The sequence below is a fragment of the Lepeophtheirus salmonis genome, chromosome 1, assembly GCF_016086655.4.
Source record: "Lepeophtheirus salmonis chromosome 1, UVic_Lsal_1.4, whole genome shotgun sequence".
In the NCBI taxonomy this organism is placed as follows: Eukaryota; Metazoa; Arthropoda; class Copepoda; order Siphonostomatoida; family Caligidae; genus Lepeophtheirus; species Lepeophtheirus salmonis.
The window spans coordinates 44471869-44494509 of record NC_052131.2 but is presented as its reverse complement, the minus strand read 5'-3'; the positions used below and the strand labels follow the sequence as shown (position 1 = coordinate 44494509).

The window sequence follows — 22641 nt, the reverse complement described above, 5'->3', positions numbered from 1 at the left end:
TTATAAGTATTTCTTTTGCCATATGTACCAAAAATAATTCAATATCCGTTTTCTAGTGATCCACATGTCAAAACATAGAGCATTTTCCTTCACCTTATCTGAAGATATGTTAATGGCGTTGAGATTTCTGCCATACTGTAGCATGCTTAGATATATAATTCGTTCCCCATCTAGAGTCTTTCGATGTGGGAGATCATTTATGGCCCCAATTAATTCATAAATAATAATTTGGAATATGTTCTTCTGAATAAGTACTTTCAATTGCTGTTTGAAGATAGCCACCATACACTCGGTGCCTCCATTGCTCCAAGGGACCTCAGGGCTACTGAATTTCAATTACATACAGGGAGCGGGGATCAAATTGTCACCAAAATATTTTTCTACAAAAAACAACACAAAATATACATTTTTTAACTTTTTTATTGAAAATTAAGACTATGACGAGCATATAGGTATAGAGTAGCCATTCATTCGATATAATCACCGTTGGCATCAATAACGGCCTCAATACGGCCTAAGAACCGGCAGCAGGCTCTTCTGACCATCTCATTGTCCATGTTGCCGAATACCTCCTTGATGGAGTCCATCAGGCTGGCCTTGGTGCTATGGGGATGTTTGTTAGTATGTCTCTCGACATAGCCCCAGACAAAATAGTCCAAAGGATTAAGGTCGGGAGAGTTAGGAGGCCACAAATCCTTGGTTACGACGTGATAACAGTTCTCGGTTAACCACTGCATGGAGATTTTGGACATATGGCAGGGTGCTGAGTCCTGTTGCTACACCCAGGGCCTGTCTCCGGCCACCCCTTGGATCCAGGACAGAACCACCTTCTCCATAACATCCAGGTAGACCTCTGTATTGACCTTTAGACCCGTTTCAAACATTTGGGGAGGCATAACATGACCTTCACTGCTGACCACCCCGAACACCATGACCGTTGCAAGGAACTTGGCCTTCATTACCTTCCTCACATGGCTGGTGCAGGTGGCTATTCACCTGTTGTTCTGCTTGTTCACCTTCTAATCTTGACAGAAATTCTTTTCATCAGAGAAAAACCACAGCATCCCGGGTTGCTTTGGGTGCTTGAGCTTGTTGAGCAATTTTGTTGACTTCATCAGCCTGTTGTCCTTTGCCTTCTGGGTCAAGATCTGGGCCACCTGCATCTTGTAGCTCCTGCAACTTAAATCCTCAGATACACAGTCCCTTATTGTTTTCTCATGGTAGCCCAGATCCCTCGCCATGGCCTTCATGGACATGGTAGGGTCATCCTCAACCATCTTCTTCACCTTGTCGACAAAGTCGGTGTCCCTGACCTTCCTGTCGTCGCCCTCCTCCTTGGTTACGCTAAATATTCCGTAAATTCACTCCTAAGGTTGAAGCAATCGTTGAATTGGAGATTTCACCTCCATTATTAATCAATGCCATGACTACAGCGGGCCTCGAAAGCTCCTCGTTCCACTTATAGCTCTTTATCTCCTCCTATGATGACGGCATGATGCTAACTGAACTACGTATCGTCAGCTGACGAGAATAGTTTTCCTATTTGGTAACCGTTTTTTTTATTTGATAATGTCGTCTTTAAGTTATCAAGGTTTAAAGTAGGCGACAATTTGACCCCCGCTCCCTATATATTTTCCAGAATAATTGTCCTCTTGAACTTTCTTGAGGTACAGATCTTTAAATGTTTTCAGTTTCCTATTTACGGTTACAAAATGACGATAATTAATTATTTGAGTAGATAATTGCTTGTTTGCCATATAGGCCAACGAATCTTCTGAGAATTTGTAGAAACTCTTGTGTGGAACCAGATTCAATTATTTCGACGTGGATATCTCTCGTATGAAGGCATGTAAATAAAGTCATCCATACTTTGAACATTGGTGGATGAGGACAATGATTCACATATGTTTTATCCCATTGATGTTCACAATGTAATGGACCCAGATAGCCAATTCCTACATTTCGTCATGGACTTGGATTATATATTATTATAGTAGAATAAATAGCCATTCTTGGACACTCAAACTTTAAATATCGACACCTAGGAACTTTGCAAAGAGAATGATAAATAGTATCAAGATAAAAGTCTTCCTACTATCTAATTTTATTAATACCACCTGAATACATGGAAGCCTACCACTTTCAATGGTAATTTGGTATGAAATACCATCTCTCCACTAGGCAACATCCTAAGATAGTCAGCTGATTAACTGGGAATGTCCTGACAGTTTCTCCTAAAGTTAGCAAAATCTTCTTCTGCTCCTGAAGCCTGATTGTAGAATAGTAAGGTTCCAACAAAATAATTAGAAAGTTTCTAGCCCGTGGACTAGGGTCCTGAGATCATCTCTTTCAATTCTAGTTCATACCACCTTAACGAAAAATAATACCACGCATTTTTTTTTAATAGACAGAATGTACTAGTATGATGATTATGACCTTTTCCAGTCATTAGCCTGAATTAAGATGATCCTATTGAGATCTGAGGATAAATCCTGATTCTCCAGGTCCATGGAAAAATTGATAACGTCAGGATCTACTTGTAAACTTGTCTAAGGTAAGATATCCTTTCCCACAAGTTCTTTGTAAATCTTTGGGAACACAACTTGACTTTGGAACTCCATTGACTTTGTGAAATGGCGTAGTGAGGATAGAAATGAATAAAAGAATAATGATGCCAGCTTCGGTAAACAAATATATATATTCAGAGAAGAAGTTATCTCCCTGATTATTGGAAATAATATCATGAGATGTATTTGGTTATTTAGACACTTTAAAACTTATAAGGGGTGGTTAATTTTATGGATATTTCCTGCCGTTTATGTAGCTTAGATTTGGTAATGAATAAATGTTTGGGTTGTCAATTAATAATTATAACTTTATAATTAGGGTTGCCCATATATTTAATTATAATCAAAGGGGAACAAACTTAATATTAAGCAGTACAGTTTTTATAAATTTGGTTAATAGGTGTCTGGGTATGGTTCATTTGAAAAGATTAAATTCTATTATCTATTTATAGTACATATTATATGAAATGAAGGGATGGGCGTAAAGAAAAAAACTAAATATATTGATTAGAAAAGGAAAAACGATTGATACGTCTGCTCTTCCTTATTTTTTATTCATTATTTAATATCTATAATTCTGTTAATATCTCCCTCTAAAAGAAGAATTCTCGCATATCTTTGGTGCAAGTTAATTTTAAAATGCATTATAAAATAAACATAACGAATTTACCTAAATATAATTATAACATTTTCCCTTCATTTATGCTATATAAAATCTAGAAGGTTCTCTTCCCTGCAGCAATAATTCATTTTCTCCCTCCAAAATCATTTAACATACGTCTTTATTCGATAATACCATATGTATTACTCTCCACCCTTCTCCTTGCACTCTTACAAAAAAAAACCATCTCTGATTATATGATTCAGGCAACTAATGCAAAAAGCCGGGCGTATTTTTCTATTAACTTTATATTATCCGAACAATGATTCATAAATAAGTTTATTAATTGCTTAAGACTTTTTACTACACAATTACTTAAATTCAATTCCCTCTTTCATCTCATTACTATTCTACTAATAGAAAAATAGCCATTAGTTAGTAAAATGAAGGGGGGGGGAAATGTGCATTCCATGTATTTAGAGTGTTCAGATCATATTTTAGATATGTTCACAAAAAATCAAAAAAACATATTTTTGTATTTTTTATTTAAGATCAATTATGTAATTTTAGCTGTATAATGCAATGATAACAAAATTACCTTAATTGGTTGGATATATTCCGAGTAATTGCAATTTTTCGTTGTTAAAATTTTTAACCTTTTCCCGTAATCCCTTTATTTATGAGGAACTTGTGTATGTTTCATATATTTGAACACTAGTTGGCGCTGCAAATTTGAAAATGACGTCACACATCATAATAAACATGACGCATACTTATTAATAATAATAATAAATAAACTTAATGAAAAAATAATAATTTACATTATAGCATTAATATATTATCATTATTAATTCAATAATAATCTCCATTTACAAAGAAGTGAATACTAATTTATTGCATAACAATTAAATATTTACATACATTCTTGCAAATTTTACACTTTTTGTTATGATACCATTCTTTGAAGCTCTTAATCGACATGATATATAGTCCATAAAGATATATTTTTTATTGCTGAAAACATACCAATAAATTCTTCAGCGTCCATGTTGTGGCACCTTGCCTACGTAATTTCTCCCTTCAATCTTTCAGATAAGTTATCAATGTCTAATTCAAAATAATTTTATATTATCTCTTTAAAACAACATTTTTGTGGAAGAAATGCAAGCTTTCGTCATGTGGTTGAAGGAAAAAATAATTTTAATTTTTGAAGTTTACTATTACTAATGGTTCTCCAAAGAAATCATTATTTGATTTAGAAATCGATGTAGGATCTAATAAACTCATTTTTAATCGTTCGACAACTTCTTTAACTATTTTGAATCGTATCAAGATAGTTCAATTGATGATGATATAAGTTGTAAAATTTCTTCATCCATTTCCCCGTCAGAAGATTTCCCAGCACAGCACAGTTGGGTTAAGCAAGTAGGGTTATTAAAATCTTCATAAATGGAATGTTCTAGTCTTTCGGACTTTGCCTTATATTTTGATACTAAAATTTCTAGACCTGTGTTTTTCTTTTGGAGTGAAGAAAGTCAGACAAATATTTCATTGAATGTTTGAGAGGCACTTTGGGAAAGATGAGGCTGAGGTTCATTTTAATCGGAGGTATTTTGAGTTGTTTTGGAGGCACTTTGAGAAAGAGAGGTCTGAGGGCCATTTTAGTTGGAGGTATACGGGGAAGGATTTATTGGCTCAAAAGCGTATAGCGACCAAAGGAACGGTTTATTACATTCATCTGAGAATCTTGCCATCATATTTTTATCCGAAAGTTTCTTGAATTTTTGATATATCCTTAAGACAATCCATTTAACAGCAAAGTAAAACAAAAAATAATCTTTTGATTTCCATATCTTGATTCGCATATTTTTCAACTTTCGTGAAGATTTGATTGCATTGTAGTTTCTGGATGTTATATAGACACAAAGAATGTGTACATTAATGAGATCCTGGATTGACTCTGGATTTGAGTTAAAATGCTGAAAAATAAACGTTTTAGGGATTCCATTATATCGAATAGCACTTTCAGGCATTTGCCTCTTCTTAGAAGGAGACATCGTTCAATTATATTAAAGCCTTTGTAATAAGCGGGAAAAAATCAAATTAATTCAACTTAAATAATTATGACCCTAGTTTGCAGACGACCTGAGGGTCAATAACTAATATAAAGTTTGCTGAAATTTGGAAAGATAATAGATAAAACCCTACTACTTGCGTAAGATGTATTAAAAAACCTAAGAGTTACCTGGAGAGACTCGGGAGTAGAAAGATAAAAACTATTCGTGACAAGAATTTGAAGACATTATATTAAATGACGAAGTAATATAGTTATATCTCAAGGAATCGAATATTTTTTTGGGCAGTGATGTGGCTGAGATCTTTATGTAAATGTTAAACTTTTACGAAACTTTGCCAAAATACAGTATTCCAATCAAATAATGTTTAATCATTCATTAATTAAACATTCATTGAAGAATCAGTTTGAAAATGAATAATATGGTAGAACTATATAATGCCCTTGAGAAAAAATGATCGGTGGCACACTCTAATTTGCTAACATACCTACATATTTAATTCCTTGTGCACTGTATAAATTGATATTTATAGCTCTTAACATTAGAGACAATGCATAATATGTTATTCTAGCATTATACACTCTTATTATTTTTATAGACTTAAGCCCTTACACTAAGTAGCGAAACGAGGGCCAAACGTAATCAATAGCTAAAAAATGTCTTGGTGCACAGAACCTTTTTTTATCCACTAGAGATACTGTTTAGTTATAATTTGGAGATATACAGGCTTGGGCATTGAACGGAAAAACGAACGGTGTTCACTCTTTCTGTTCATTTTTTGAACGAATGAACGACAAACAGAAAATAAATGAAGGATGAAAGTGGGGAAAAATATGAACGACGTTCATTTTTGCCAATTTTTTGACATATAAATGACGTTATCGATTTTTCAACGAAAGAAGCCGTTTTCAAAAATATGGTTTCAGGTTAAACGGAACCCTAACTTTGTGTGGATGCAAATAGGGACAGTTTAACGTCTATTACGACTTTTTCTAGTATCCTGTCAAAACTCAATAGAATTATGTAAGATAATTATGACTGAACACATTAGGAAATGTGAAAAATCCAACCTCAAATCAAAGTTTATATAGCAAAAAAATGATGCTACGGAGTAATATGATTTTTGACAGAAATTTAACTTCTTCTTAGTGTTTAAAATTTAAGAAATCCTGTCAAGTTTTTGACTAGATAATAGATTATTGGCTATTCTTTTACATCAGACAGTCCCTGTTGCAAGCCATAGAAAAGTATATGTTTCTGGAAGCCGCTGCTGACGCATAATATCATGTATACTGTTGTAGTCCCAGCATGTTCTCTTAGCCCGAAGTTTTGATAATATATTATATTATTTATATAATGTTGAAATAATACATATATTAATAAATCTGAAGTTTTAATATTCCTCGATATCTCTTGAAATATGAGATATAAATTAAATACATCTATGTCAATATTTTTAAACTTCCATGAAATATGAATATCCCGTTCATTTACCATCGAAAAGATTTCGAATACTTCTGTTTGATCTTTGTAATGTTGACATCAAACCTATGGAGTCGGAGTAAGTGCCTTTTTTAGTGGTGTTGGAAAATTTGTTATTTGTATCGGCTTCAAAAAATTATCATAATTTATGTACATAAAACTTAGTTGTAATCTAAGGCTTAAGTGTTCGTAGAAAAAAAAATCAAAAATCCATAGCTTTTGACTAAAAATTTAATTTAAAAAAAAATTTAATATCACAATTTTTGAAAAAAATTGTGATATTAAATTTGTTGATATATTTAAAAAAAATAAAAGCTATTTATCGATTATTTAATTTTTTTGGAAAAAAAATATAAAAAAATCCATAGCTGTTCACAAAAAATTAGTAAGGAGTCTCCTGACTAAGGTGAAGAACTTTTTCACACCAAATAAAACCAATGACTTGGCAAAAAACGGAGTACAAATATATAGGGAACACTTGCTTGTCTTGCAGCTTCCAGCATCATGTGTCTCAATCGAGATTGAATCTCATTCAGCCGTATTCAAGATAAAGGAGTTTGGATTCCATGGGGTCGTAAATTCCATATAGAACCTCTGTTCAGAAGGTTGTTAGGTAGGTCCGACTACTTCTGTGATTTCCAACATGATTTACTTTCTATCTTTACGTTTCGGTCGGCTGTCAATGGATGATAAGTGTATACCAGAATTAAAATTTTTGCGAAAACCTCCGTGAGGATAAAAAAACGGGAAAACCTCTGAGAAAAAAATGTTGCCCAACTTCCGTCTGGAATTAGTTCTTAGATAGTCGATTCTATTTATCATATGAATGCTTAAGATACCTTTGTATATAAGAGGGGAAAAAACTTGATATATGGAAAGAACCCCTTCAATGTTTTCCTTTAATAAGGAGTTTATAATAACCTGGGAAGTGCCTCCTACTTCCAAACTCTTTATGGCATTCATTTCTGTCATGGTTATTCCTTGACAGCTCATCAGTTAGGCTACTAGAGAGCTCTTCAGCGTCCTCTATGTGCTGAAGTGGAAAGAGAACAGACTCTGAAGTTGCAGTAACTGTCTCTTCTCCTGGACCAGTGTCAATGGTTCATCCTTCACAAGAGTACTCGACGGGATCACTTTCGACAGGTCGCTCCCTCCCTCAGGGGTGATTAATCCCTTTGTTTAGGTGCCTTTTAATGTCAGCCGTCCGCTTCCGCAATATCAATTACCTAGGTCTAGATTTCCTAAGTCTTTGCACTTATCGTCCGTCTCTTCGAAAGTTTAGGATGACTCGAGCAATATAAGTTGCCTAACTGATCTGATAATGATCGTATTAGATAGAGGTAGCTTTAAAGAGACAGACGAAGCAATGCTTTGTTTATTTTTGTGGATTTCTACGTCTCTTCCAATTCTCCATTCATTATTCTCTAGGGTGTCTGGTTTCAGCAGAACATCCCTTTGTTGGATAATTTTTGTATGTGTAGATTCTTCCATCCACTTTGAAGGTATACTTAGTTCCTGAAAGTATTCCTACCGCCATCCAGACCAAATCGAATTCAATATCTGTTTTCTATCCACATATTAGAATATGTTACCTTATTTGAAGGTGTGTTAATGGAGCAGAGATTTCTGCCATACTGTAGCCTGTACGGTGACATAATAAGTTCCCCATCTTGAGTCATTCCAAGTGGGCGGTCATTTATAGCCCCAATTAGTTCAGAAGTAATTGTTTGGAGCTGTTTAATGGGTAATGAGTTCTTCTGAATAAGAACTTTTAATTGATTCTTAAAGATAGCCACCATACTTTCTATGATTCTATTTGTTGAAGGGGCCTCAGAGGTACTGAATTTCGATTCAATGTATTCTTCTGAGTAATTCTACTCTTGAACTTATTTGAAGTCCAGATTTTTAAATGATATCAGCTGCCTGTCTGCGGCTCCAAAATGACGACTATTATCCGAATATTTAGTTTCTGGTTTGCCATACCGGCCAACGAATCTTCTTAGGATTTTTAAAATACTCTTGAGTGGAACAAGATTCAATTATCTCTACGTGGATAGCTCTCGTATGAAGACATATAAAAAAACCATCCACAATTTTATATTTGGTGGATGAGGACAACCAGTCAAATATGCTTCATTACACTGATGTTTTAGTGTAATGGACCCAAATAGTTTATTCCTACATGACTTTTTAACCATAAAAAAATACACCTAATGTTAAGTGACTGAGACTTGTTCCACTCCACCTTTTATTAGAACTCATTTGTTCGATAGGATGTGCATTATTTATTTATATTTTTGAAAATAATCTGGATTTGTTGAGGAAATATCGTAGGCATAATGTCAGGATAAAGCTCCCATATAATATTATGTAGATATATATTTAAATCAAATAATTCACACTTAAAAATCACTTATGTATGTAAGCGAGAGTCTTTGAATAAACCATATTTTGTGTGTCACATTAGCATCAAGAGTAAAATAAATTCGGTTATAAGCCAATCTCAGATAAAGCAATATGATAATTATTTTTTAAGTGACATTTGCCAAATTATAATAAAATAAGAGATGAAGAAAATGTCAAGTATTATATGGATAGACATGGATGAAATCAGTGATGGATAAGTTTTTAAATATTTTTTATTTTTATATGAAGTGTTATAATCATCCAATTTAAGGCAAGTACGCCCGGTTCTTTTCGATAACTTGTTGGCCACGAGTATCCAACTTCATAATACCCTTCCCATAGAAGCCCTTGTCCCCATTGGCAAACAACTCTGACCACCAATTTTCACAGCCCTCTATTGATACCAAATGTGAACCCTCAAGCGTGTTGGCCATAGACATGAACATGTGGATTTTGTTTTGAATCAGCGGTGATTCGCAGTAGGAAATTCGGTCCATGAGATTTTTTTGTGTCAGCTCGTGTGGCACCCAAAAATCTAGTTTCTTTTTGTATTTAGCCTTCTACAAATGGTTCAAAATGGTTTAATGATCGATGTTCAGCTCCTGGGAGATGCTACGACTGCTAACATGACGGTCTATCCAGAATTTTTTTATGACTTTATCAACACTTTCAACGACAGGCCTTCCAGTACATGGCTCATCATTCAATTCCACCACAACAAAATGAAATAGCTGGAACCAATGTTGTGCAAGACGAACCAAAAGAGTATCTGCCCCGTATACATCACAAATTTCCTTGGTCGCTTTCGACGCGTTTTTTCCATTCAGGTACTTAGAATATAAAATATGTCAAACTTCTTCGACCGAAACTTCCATATTAGACGCACGATAATTCATCACTGAATTGGCAAAGCGCAATATGGCCTAAAAAACATTTGTATTATACACTCACATCTTATCATATGATCCGATGTGACTATAATCATTGAGAATATAATGCTCATAATGAAATATATATACTTAGTTTAAAATAAGGGTGGGAAATACGATATTACTTTTTCCCCCGACCTATTATTAAATGCAGCTAGGAAATATAAGCACAACTAATTTATACTAAAAAGTATTCTGATTCAAAAGCACGTGATTCAAAATTCTACATGATTACAGTTCCACCAAAAGCTATTACTTTCTTATCAATTAAGCCTATAATTTAATTTCATTCATTCTATAGATTTGATGAGTATATTTACTATAGTATATAATTATCTCATATACCTTAAAATAAAAAGCAATGAAATGGTCAATCATGATTTGTGAAATATTACTGTATATTATTATTCAATGCCATGTTGCAACAAGTTCATGATTTAGCTATGAAATATAATACATGTGAGAATTGTGACGTCCGCGCCTCTGTTTGCCTTCTCCTCTTTTTATTCTCTTGTAATATTTGTGGTGTTTTTGTTTCATCAACTACGTATTATTTACTAACTTTAGTCTGGCTATATAATAAATGTATTTATTATATACTTAGATGCAAGGAATTAACTTTTATTGTTTTAGTCACTGACCAACTGCAGGACTTATAATGGGAATTTATTAAACACTCGAGGTTCTTGATTCCACGATTTGATTTCAAGGATTATCTCCGAGTCCTTGCTGGAAGTAAAGAAGTATCAAGAAGGTATTGTTTGATTTCTTAATAATTGTATAATATGTTAATCAATCCTGGTCTTTAGACATGGACGGACGTGGTCATCGTGGAAGAGGAGACTACCGCGGTGGTCGGGGTGGAGGTTATGAAGGGCGAGGAGGGAATCGGGGTGGAGGTTATGAAGGGCGAGGAGGGAATCGGGGTGGAGGTTATGAAGGGCGAGGAGGGAATCGGGGTGGAGGTTACGAAGGACGAGGAGGGAATCGGGGTGGAGGTTATGAAGGGCGAGGAGGGAATCGGGGTGGAGGTTATGAAGGGCGAGGAGGGAATCGGGGTGGAGGTTACGAAGGACGAGGTCGTGGAGGTGGGAGAGGAGGAACTGAAGGGCGTGGAGGAGGTGGTGCACCTCGAGACATTCCATCTCTGAATCGTACTGAAGTGGGAGCTGAGAGAGGCCTCCAGAGAACGAATGAGCCACCGGAAGCACGTTTAGACATGATTCGCACACGACCTCACGATCTAACAGACAAGAAAGGAACCACTGGGGAAATGATTCATCTCAAGGCCAATTATATTTCCCTCGATAAAATCATGAACTCCATTTTCTACCGATATACGGTCGAATTTAATATGGAAGATGATCGTTCTGTGACTAAGAAAAGGCTACTCAGGCAACACAATGAAGTCCTGCCTGCCTACATCTACAACGGAAAGTTAGTATTCTAATTAGTATTTAGTTTTTGTCTCAAATCACTTGTACAAATATCTAATAATCATCATACATATACTTATCTCTATTTATAGCGTATTATTCACTTCCAAGTTCCTGTATCCTCAAAAGCAACAAGAGTCTCTTAATCTTACAAGTCTTTATCAAAAAGACAATGAGTCGAGTAAAGTGACGATAACTATTCGTCTCAATGGCGAGGTTCACTCATCTGAATACAGTTATTTGCAAATCTATAATAGTTTGAAAAATAAAATGTTAGGCAAATTGAGTCTCACCATGTTTAATGGTGAATACTTTGACTCTGAGTCTAAAAAACAATTCAAAGAGTTTGGGATTGAGGTTTGGCCTGGATACAAAACCGTTATTCGTCAGCATGAAAATAATTTGTTGATGAATGTTGATACGATTAGTAAAGTCATCAGGTATCGTTTATAGATAGAAATCCTTTTTTTTTTTTTTTTTTAATTCTTAATACTATTTTACAGGATGGATAACGTGCTCGACCTTATCAAAAAAATAGCTGGTAGTGGAGAAAATAAAGATTATCAAACTGCAATACGAAGGGAATTGATTGGTTTAATTGTAATGACAACCTATAATCAAAAGACTTACAGGGTTAATGATATTGACTTCGACTCTGACCCTCGACGTAAGTATTTTTGATAAATTATTAGATGTTCTCCTTATAGTCGTTTTACAATCAATTAGTTACATTTGACATAAGTGGAAAAGACAATACAGTCCGAACTGTATCGTATGAGAAATATTACAAGGAAAAATATAATGTTAAAGTAACTGATGTAAAGCAGCCCTTACTGGTTTCTATACCCAAAGACAGAGATCGCAGAGGCGGGATTAAGGGGCCTATTAATCTAATTCCAGAACTTTGTCAAGTGACAGGACAATCCGATGAAATCCGTTCAAATTTCCGTCTGCAAGAGGTAAGCTACGATTCAAAATAATTTAAATAGGATTCCATTAGAATTTGTATAATATTTATATATATTGAATAGGCCATTCAAGACTTGACGCGAAGGGATCCTCCTTCTCGCGTAAGGAATATTTTAGACTTTGCGCATCGTCTCAATGTGCCAGAAGTAAAGAAAATTGCATCAGATTTTGATGTTAATATTGGTCAAGGCTTGGTAGATGTCCAAGGCCGTGTCCTTCCACAAGAATGTGTATATCTTCGTAAATCAGGCGTAGCATCTTACATTAATGCTGACTGGTCCAATGATCTCAAGAAAGGAATGCTCTCTGTAAAAAATTTCTCATTTAACTGGGCCATTATATATCCTCAGAGAGATACAGATAAAGTGAAAGCGTTTTATGATAACCTCAAAAGAGTAGCTGTGGATATAAATTTCTCTAATCCTAAGATGATTCCAATCCAAAATGATAGAAACGTGGGTTCCTATTTAAATGCTATCAATGAGATTATCCCTTTAAAACCTCAATTTGTAAGTACATATTAACATGTATTACGTTTTTTTTTAAAGTCATGTGATTAATCATTTCAGATTTTGGTCGTGGTTCCTGATGATCGTGCTGATCGATACGGAGCAATCAAAAAACTTTTATTGATCCAAGGGTCTATTATTAATCAAGTCGTAACTGTTCGTAAATGCATGAACGTAAGGATAAAAATTTATAATTGGGATGTGTTCCTATTTATTTGTTGCATTTTTTCCTTCTTAGAATGAAAGACGAATGACCTCCATTGCCACAAAGGTCTATATACAGATGCAATGTAAGATTGGATCTGAGGCCTGGGGTATCACCATACCATTTAAAAAGGTTATGGTTGTCGGATTTGATGTTTATCATGATACATCGAGGAAAAATACATCGGTTGGAGCAATGGTTGCTTCTCTTAATGATAATTTAACAAAATATTATACGACGTTCACGTCTCACAAGAATAACACGGAGCTTTCCACTCAGATAGCTACCATGCTAACTGAGTGCATTCATGCCTACAAAAGATATCCAGGAAATGACGGGCAGTTGCCATCAAAAATATTTTTCTATAGAGATGGAGTTGGTGAAGGCAATATTTATCAAGTCAAGGAGGATGAGCTTAAAAAAGTTTTAAATGTGTTTAAAAACTTTACAACAGCGCAAGACCAAATCCCTTTACTCACATATATTATTGTTTGCAAAAGGATTTCTACCAAGTTTTTCTCTATTGGTAAGAGGCAAAATGATTATGGGAATCCTCCACCAGGGACCATTATTGATGATGTCGTGACTCATCCAGAGAAACATGACTTCTATCTTATTTGCCAGTCTGTTAGACAAGGAACCGTAAATCCGACATCCTATAATGTGATTCACAATGGTTCCAAATGGAAACCAGATCACATTCAACGACTGACTTACAAAGTACGTTCAATTAAGATAAAAACTTCAGCTCTCCTTAGTAGATATCTTTTTCAATTATTGTTTATCTATGAAAAACGATTTCCCTTTTTTGTAGTCTTTTTATTGGGTAGTAACGTAACACCATTTTTTTCTATCTGACCATAAATTTAAAATAGAAGATAAGTGGGTTTAAGATGTTAAACATTTATGTAAAGGGTCAATAATGAAATTGTTCATATCCATTACATTATTTTTCAAATGATCTTAATTGAGAAAGTGATTTTCTCCTTAACTGGAAATTATATAAGCATTTTATGATGTGTTTTCTTTGTGGGGAAAACTAATAATTAATTTCATTATTACTCAAGAAATGATTAATTCAAAATTGCTAGATAGTAAATACGGAAAGCCGCTAATGATGAGTTTGTACATTTCCATGAGTTAAAAGCCACATTTTTTAACTCAAAAAATACAAATATTAGTTTTATTATCTATATGTCATCCTAAAAGTCTAATATTGTATGTTAATATTTTAAAAAAAGAAAAAAAAAGAAATTTTGACTTTTGAAATGAACTTTTCCTATTTATTTTATTGTAAAAATGTGAAAACACAATGTTTCATAATGAAAGAAAGAAGCTTCCTATATTTAATATTTGAGTTTACGGCAATTTGGCTCTCGCCTCACGAGTTGAATTATGGTTATATCAAAAGTTAAGTTTGAATAATTTTGGACCTGACTTGTGTGTATTTGGTGATATGTTGAAAATGATCTCATACAATCTAGCACTGTAATCACCGGGAGGGAGGGGCAATAGTTTTTTTTTTTTTTTTTTTTCAGTAGTACCATTTATCGGTCATAATATATCTTATAATTAAAAAAAAAAAAAAAAAAGTAATCCACATAAAAATTAGTCTACGTTGTATTACTGTTTTTTTTTTTTTTTGTAACTCCTTAGTTTTCTAATGACCGATAAATGGTACTACTGAAAAAAATTATTACATATGAATTTCAAATATGCGCTTATATTTTCTATGCGACCATCCAATTTTGAGAAAATGCAATTTAACCTTAACATATTTTAAACAATATATCTCGCTTTCAATTTCTACTTTTTTGCTGCAAATGCAATATTTAGTCTTAAAATGTAACATTTGGTGATATAATAGAGGTATAATTTTAATAAGCTAACACTGGTTATTTTTTTAACCTATTGGTTTTGAATTGAAAATAATTATTCTATTACATGTCAAGTCGAGAAAGTAGGTTAGGTGTTGACTACTAACCGGAAGGGAGGTCATAAAATACAGATACTCTTTGATGGATGTGAATCCATGATCTTTAGGACTTCAATGGGGATTCATGGATTGTTACTCCATTGTTTTAACTATTTATGTTTGTATTTATTTATTTACTTTTTTTATACAATATAATTCATTATCATGGAATCTTAGAAGTTTCAGCACTTAACCTCGATAAATTTCTGCTTCAAAAAGTAAAAATAAAATGGAATCAGTGTTAAAGCTGAGCTAGATCTTCTAGAACCAAATACACTTACGTAAATAAAACACACATTATTCACACTTCAAGTGAACTCTTTTTGTTGGAGTAATAACAATTTAAAATCGAGACGTAATTCCTTTTCAAGCATGGTGGCTTTGTAATGTTTAAATTGAATTTTCTCAAGATTGAGCGAATATAAAACATAAGCTCATATTTGAAATTCACATGTAATTTTGCAATAAACAGATTAATTTTTATGTGCACTTATGATTTTTTTTTTTTACTTATTAAATTAAAAGTAAAAAAAAAAATCATAAGTCAAACACATAACAAATACTCAAAAAATTCTCTTAAATTAGATTTAATATGGAAAAATAATAAACAGACTTCTGGTTAGCGCGTCAAGTACTATCTGAATTAAATATGAAATTTATAAGACTTTTTTTTTTTTTTTTTTTTTTTTTTTTTTTTTTTTGTAAACTAATGTTTTAATTTACTTATCATAAAATTATATTAATATCTTTTTTTTTTTTTTCATAGCTTACCCACTTGTATTATAATTGGGCTGGAACCATTAAAGTACCTGCACCTGTCCAGTACGCCCACAAAGCTGCTCAACTTATTGGTGAACATCTTCACACGGAGGATATTGCCGATATTCTAAAAGATGAACTCTGGTACCTTTAAGTATGTATAATAGTTGTACCGTTTATTTGAACCTGTTACTCTATCTCTCTTTACTTCTTCTTTGAGAGTCCAATGTGTATTTAAACTTTGCTGTTATATTATTATTATCATAATGTGTATCTGTATTCAGTGTTGAATATATATATATGATATGTACACTAAAGTCTAATTTTGTATGCTTACAATAAATATGTATTTTATATATACAATTTATATATATAAATAATCTATTTAAAGTGTTCATTCATATTTCGTTGTTTAATCAAAGCTATCATCCTTTCTAAGAATTAAGTATGTCTTCATGACGTAAATTCCACCTAAAAGTACCTCGAATATTCCTCCAATGATTTTCATGGTACAAAAAGATGTGAAGTAGCAGGTCTGTTGGATGCATTGTGAAATCATTATGTGTCGATTACTTCATTAGTAGTCAAATTTATTACCTGAGATAATTGTATAACCAAGGACAAACCAGCAATCAGATGTAGTACGCTTGAAAGGCTCCAAGAGACTGCGTTATGTCCATGAATTAAAAAGTTGTAGTCTTTCTATAGTGGGGAAGTGATAAAAAATAAACATATATACATTAGATTAAAATCATTGTAGGCCAATAGCAAAATTGAGAGAATTCAATGATACTTTGATGTGCATTACTCTACTATTATAATGCATATTTAGCCACATTATTTGAATCAATACACTAAGGTACTGTTTATAAATTCTACGCTGCATACATAAATTAAAGTAACCACTACATAAATATGACTTATAATTAAATAAATTTTAAACGTTGATATTGCGCCTCTTTTACACTTTGTATTACTCAAAGCCCACGATATATTCTAATGTATGTATATTACGTAAAAACCCAGTGTCAAAAGTATAACAAGATCTTGAATAGCCGAGGAGAAACATACAATAATAATCATGGACTCTGTTGCAAATAGGTTATTACGATACGTTCCTCTATAATAGGAAAAGTTGATACCAAATCCGAACAAGAGAATGAAGGAGATGAGAAAGGAGAGGAGAGTTGAAATCCTGTCAAGTGTAATAAATAATTAAATAGGGTCTTGTGGATAGGGCCGGTTTTATAGGGTGCTTCATATAATTTTATAAAAATGAAAATATATATGTTGTGTACAAGTTGCAATTTCATCGTCTTCAACTACACTATTGAATGAGAACATTGGCCATTCTAATTATCAACCATATATTGATACTATCATTTTGATCTATTCAAATTGCATTGTAATTATGTTTTCATGAGTAATATAAATCTGGGTCTTTGAACTTGATAATGTGCCACAGGATACTTATGTTGTAGTAGAAGTTTTATTAAAGTATGCATAAGTTATATCATTAATATATTGATCATCCATGGAATATTCAATTATTGCATGACATCTTATTTTAAGGTTGTCAATTGTACAATTTTCTTATCAAATTATAACTTATACACACAGAAGATTTTTTTACTGTTAAGACCAAGGAAAATAAAAAAGAATTGTCTTTTCTTATTAGAACACGTTATTTTAAAAATAGAAATAAATGTTATTTTCTGTAAAAAACTTCATCAAATTAATTAGGGACACATAATTTTAAAATGGTCATAAGAAATTGTTTAAAAAGGCCATTCGAAAGATCGTTAAAAAAAATATATAGGTCCTGAATTTTATTTTCTGAAGAAGTAAAAATATTTTTAAAAAAGAAAAGGGCCCGCACATTTATATTTTACCATGGCCCCACTCACGCTAAAACCGACTGTGGTTGTGGGTGGAGGTAATATATGTATGGATTAATAATAATAATATACCCTTGTATGCTGTAGAAATGGCGTAGGGATGTTTGCCTGGGAAGGATGGTCCCAGATGAATTTTCCATAAATGATAAATTCATCATACCTATTGTGCTATTTTATGATGTTCTATGTCCTTGTAGCTGATAAACGTCGATGTGACTACTCACATAATAATATTCCATTCAATCCATCTCCGGAAATGACTTTGATTACTCGTGTGTTGATTATGTTTTAGGTATTTACATTAGATTTATTTATTCATTACATTGATATAATGCCTACATACTATGAGGCCAAGGTCTAAGATTGTTTCTTTTTCATAATACATAGTACCCAACTATGCATTAATTTTTTACACAAATGCTTCTCAAACTTTAGAAAAAAGATTATCCATATTTTTTTTTATTTTCATCTCCTTCACCTTGGTCATGGCCTATGCCTGTATTTAGGGCGCACACTGCTTTATATATAATGTATGTCAGAGGTAAACATTCTAAATGATTAATTTATTTATATTGAAAAGTCAAGAACTCTCAATAACTTAAGTTTGTATGGAGCTGATAAAATTTTTATTTCCTCCTCGGATATTAATTGCAATTAATAATTAGGTTTAGACCCATTCACCCTTTTTCCGTTCTCTCGTTCATTTTCTGAAAAGTTTCCGTTCGTCGTTCATTCGTGTTTTTTGAACTATGTAAAAAAACAGAAGAATCAAGTTTTATGAGAAGGATAAAAATTAATGTTTGTACCTCATGGCAACAAATCCAATTAAGTTAGAGCTTGTCAATATAAGTTTGTTAGAGGGAGTACCAAGTATTGGACGGAGTTATTAAGCGTCGATTAACTTTGCTTTAAAAATGTAGATAATCCCCTTTAATAAATACCAATGATAACACAGAGGAACAATTAGGGGGACGGGCAAATTTTGTATCATTGAAATTTAAGACAAATAATAGAATCTGTATTTTGAGTGCAGAATCCAAAACTGACCTAAGTTTTTCTCTCAGTCATCTCAATGCTGAAATATTTGGTATTATAGTAATTTGGGACAATTATTGTTGAGATTTATTTTTTAACCTTAAAACAATCCCAAAATTAATTGTTTAACTCTTTATTTTTGGGATTGTTTTAAAGGACAAAAATGACTCTGAACAATAATAGTCCGAATTACTATGATCCAAGATATTTCAGAATTCCGATGACTGAGAGAAAAAATAAGGTCAGTTTTGGATTCTGCACTCAAATATAATTCCTTTTTTGGCTTTAATTCATTTGTATAAAATGAGTGTTTCCCTTTATTATCATTAATAAAGGGAAACTTTAGTTAATGGTATCTGGGTAAATGCTCTTATAGATTTTGGAAGCTCCGACAGTTTTATTAGTCTCATTAAAGTTGAGATATAAATTTAAAAAGGAAAAAGTCAGACAAATTAATTGGGATGGCTTCTAATGTTTTTCAAACTAATAGCTTGGGTCTGATTCTTGTGCAGGTCGCACAAAATGCAGAGTTTTATGAGCATATTAGGTTGTTAGTTATTTCAGAATTATGTACCGATGTGATCTTGGGATTGGATTTTTTATGCCTTCATTCAGGTTGCACATGACTGGGATGAAAGTAATTTATTCCTTCACTAGCATTGTTTTGAAAACTTTCTTCCAGATGTTAAACCTATAATAACAAAGTCTCGAAAACGTTCAGAAGAGGATAGATATTTTATTCATCAAGAAGTGAAGAGGTTAATAGAGGAAGAAATTGTCGAGTCCAGGTCGTCACCATCTCATACGTCGCTCAAATGCTGATTACTGAAAGTGGTAGGAACAAGAAACGAATAGTAATCGATTGTTCACAAACTATAAATAAATTTACCTTGATAGATACCTATCCTCTCCCACAAATTGAAGAGGTACTGTGTAAAGTGGCCGTCAACAAAACTTTCACTACAGTGGATCTTAAAACTCCTTATCACCAGGTTGGAATTGAATCAATTTTGTCGTATACCATTTAGGGTCACTAATGGAGTCTCTAGTTTTCAGCGTGTGATAGATTTAATTATAGCCGAAGATAATCTAGTAAAGACTTATGCATATATTGATGACGTTACTATCTATGGAAAATATCAAAATGTGCACGATAATAATCTAAAAAAATTATGAGAGCTGTAAATAAGTATGGGTTGACAATAAATGAGAATAAATGCGAATATTCAACAATAACAACAAAAAAACCAAAAAAAAACTTTGGGTTGTCTGATAGAAAATGGTATGATGGACTAGAGTCAGTCATGAGAATTTCTGAACTTAGGAATAAGAAAGAGTTACGACGTATCTTGGGGATGTTTGCGCATTATTGTTGATGGATACCCTATTCCTCAAAGAAGTTACAGTATATTAGGGTACACCCTCAAGATTACACTTGGAATGCAGAAGTGAAAGATGCTTGTGCAAAAATGAAGATGACATTGGAAGTGCAGTCATTATGGTTATTGATCCTATGGAAAGGTTTATAGTAGAGACGGATGCTTTGGAGAGTGGGATTGGGGCCTTGTTGAGTCAATGTGGAAAACCGGTTGCTTTCTTTTCGAAATTGTAGAATAAGTCTGAGAGGCATCCTTCTGCAGTAGAAAAGGAAGCTTGTACAATTTAAGAAGCTTTACGAACTTGGAGGCATTTTCTGATAGGAAATCGATTCTTGGTTCTTACAGATCAAAAAAGCTTTGAGTTTTGTGTTTAACCAAAAATATTCTAGCAAAATCAAGACTGAGAAAGTTTATAGATGGAGGTAGGAATTGTCGTGCTTTTCTTTTTGACATACAATATAAACCTGGAGAGAAGAATGTGATTACAGATCAATGGTCAAGAATGTCTGGAATAATGTTTGATACCTCAATTTATAAACTGCAGAGTATTCATGGGAAATTCATATGAAATCAGCTTTTGTTAAAATCTTTATTATCAATCAACCTTACAATTATTTAGAAACATCATTTATAATTCCTAACACCCTATTTGAACCAAATGAATTAATGCTAATTTAATAGTCTACTTATTTAAATTCTATAAGGTAGGACTAGGACTACTAGAAGACTTCTAGTTGTCCTTGCTTAAAATAAAGACTTGATATCAGCTTTATAATTTTATTTCTCAAAGCTTTTATAAGAGAATATACCTCAACCATGAATTACTGTACTATATGGATGGTCACTATCTACGAAACCTCTGAAGCTCACCTTTTGAGTTAGTTATTCAAAGGATATTGACTGTTTATTACGGTTGTGATGCTTAAGACTTTTAATAATGCCATTAATTACATGCGTGTGACTCGTTAATAGTAAAGGAATCAGTTCCTGAACAGCAGCAAGTCTTCGGGAGTCCTCAAACCACGAGGCGGATAATTATCTACTTCATTATCGTCATATGGGATTTCAGATGTCAAATTTTACTCCGAGATAGCAAGTCTATTTCCTTAGTTATAGTGGTGGAGGAAATTCACCTCCTTAGGGAATGACTTTAACGAGAGGAAGATGAAAAAAAAACAAAAAAACTGATCCCTCATTAATTTGGATGGTCCTTTCTTACCTTAAAATTCATCAACGAGGGATATAATAATTTGTGTAGCTGAATACATTTCAAGAGTGCACAATTTTTCCTAAATACATACTACAAAGTCAACATATGTATATAATTATATCTACAATATCTTTATAAATGATCAAAAACGTTGAGGTTTTCGAGGAAGAGTTATCAGTTATCACTTATCAGCATAAGAGTATGGGACATTTCATATTCTATGACTATTCATAAATAGCCTAATAAAGTTATAGGGATTTCCCGGTGGTCCAACGGGATGGTTTCCCTTACTATAAATTAAATAAGCCTGCCAATGACTCCTCCTGAGTCATTTTCCTTAATCCATTCAGTCCAAACCTTACTTTCATCCTTAGGCAATGACTCCAAAAAAACCTTTTGAAACACAACGTTCATATGTAAACTCCTTTCGTCATCTCCTTTACTGTTGATCACATCATTGACTCGATATAAGCTTTTTATCAGTCTGAATTTCTTGATTGATAATCTCCTAATTAGGAAATAAACTCGACATTTCTAAGTTTTCAAATAGTATAGAATTAAAGCTTAAGGAAAAACTACTTTGAAATTTGGATACCTATAATGAACTATCGGAACAATGGGATAGAGTCCAATTAAACGAAGTGTATTGTGATTTTAAAAACGTTAATATTATATTAATTAAACTATAAACCTACTATTTACATAGTCTGTTCTAAATAGTTTCTGGTTATTTGATTTTAAACCGCATAACCTAACCAAATAAGCAAATTTGTTTATGATTTAGTGATGATTATTTTTTATACTTTTATAATGGAATTGTTAAAAACTGAAATATATTGTTAAAATTTATTTTTGGTTGTGTTCGATAGTTATTGTATAATAAATATTTTTTTTATAATTGAATTTTTAATATTATTATATACATAAATTACTATTTTCAAGTTGTTAATTAAATTTTATTAGACCTCCATAGTTTTTACTTATGAATAAAAAATGAGCATCATTTTCCACCCAAATAACTTGAATTATTTTTGGAACACAATTCAAATCTAACTTTCCCTTCAATTCGGATAAAGATGAAATATTATCATAGTATAAAAAAATTTCAGACATTTGATAAAGTTTATTCATTGTTTTCTTCTTTTGTGCTGAAGCACAAGAAGACTTTGATGTTCTTCTGGTATTCTGCTCAATCATTGAAGTATA

The 22641-nt window shown here is 32.8% G+C and overlaps 2 protein-coding genes and 1 long non-coding RNA gene across 4 annotated transcripts; 1 reads left to right on the top strand and 2 right to left on the bottom strand.

The window, feature by feature from the left end:
• Positions 1–9053: 9053 nt before the first annotated feature.
• On the bottom strand, positions 9054–10225 carry LOC139907391 (uncharacterized). Its single transcript, XR_011783961.1, has 2 exons — positions 10151–10225; positions 9054–10054 (listed from the first exon to the last, which is right to left on the bottom strand). It is a non-coding gene; the product is annotated as an uncharacterized lncRNA (long non-coding RNA).
• A 353-nt stretch (positions 10226–10578) lies between these two features.
• Positions 10579–16297, top strand: LOC121130979 (protein piwi). The gene is made up of 9 exons (XM_040726592.2): positions 10579–10814; positions 10870–11497; positions 11589–11936; positions 12000–12163; positions 12223–12455; positions 12528–12974; positions 13035–13148; positions 13213–13899; positions 15921–16297. Exons 2-9 carry the CDS (start codon positions 10872–10874, stop codon positions 16065–16067), a joined length of 2766 nt encoding a protein of 921 aa, XP_040582526.1. The 5' UTR covers positions 10579–10814; positions 10870–10871; the 3' UTR covers positions 16068–16297.
• Positions 16234–22187, bottom strand: LOC121131009 (uncharacterized). Of its 2 annotated transcripts, XR_005868903.2 has the most exons (5): positions 19736–22187; positions 18618–19671; positions 17884–18558; positions 16511–17108; positions 16234–16448 (listed from the first exon to the last, which is right to left on the bottom strand). XR_005868903.2 is itself a non-coding variant. In XM_040726612.2 (4 exons), the coding sequence occupies exons 1-4, from the start codon at positions 17967–17969 to the stop codon at positions 16326–16328; spliced, it is 495 nt and encodes a 164-aa protein (XP_040582546.1). In that variant the 5' UTR covers positions 17970–18380; the 3' UTR covers positions 16234–16325. The 2 variants fall into 2 exon arrangements, 1 of the variants encoding a protein (XP_040582546.1); XM_040726612.2 differs by lacking the exons at positions 18618–19671; positions 19736–22187 and having other exon boundaries at positions 16511–16615; positions 16928–17108; positions 17884–18380.
• Positions 22188–22641: the final 454 nt, after the last annotated feature.

Bases quoted from the DNA above. Each gene is read 5' to 3' on its own strand.
- LOC121130979 (XM_040726592.2), top strand. From the start codon at position 10,872: ATGGACGGACGTGGTCATCGTGGAAGAGGAGACTACCGCGGTGGTCGG. The intron at 12,164-12,222 runs GTAAGTATTTTT...ACAATCAATTAG, and splicing joins CTTCGACTCTGACCCTCGAC to TTACATTTGACATAAGTGGA. The intron at 12,975-13,034 runs GTAAGTACATAT...TAATCATTTCAG, and splicing joins TCCCTTTAAAACCTCAATTT to ATTTTGGTCGTGGTTCCTGA.
- LOC121131009 (XM_040726612.2), bottom strand. From the start codon at position 17,969: ATGATGAATTTATCATTTATGGAAAATTCATCTGGGACCATCCTTCCC. The intron at 17,109-17,883 runs GTATATTATTAT...TACACTTGACAG, and splicing joins CATTTCTACAGCATACAAGG to GATTTCAACTCTCCTCTCCT. The intron at 16,616-16,927 runs GTAATATACATA...TCCCCACTATAG, and splicing joins TTTTGACACTGGGTTTTTAC to AAAGACTACAACTTTTTAAT.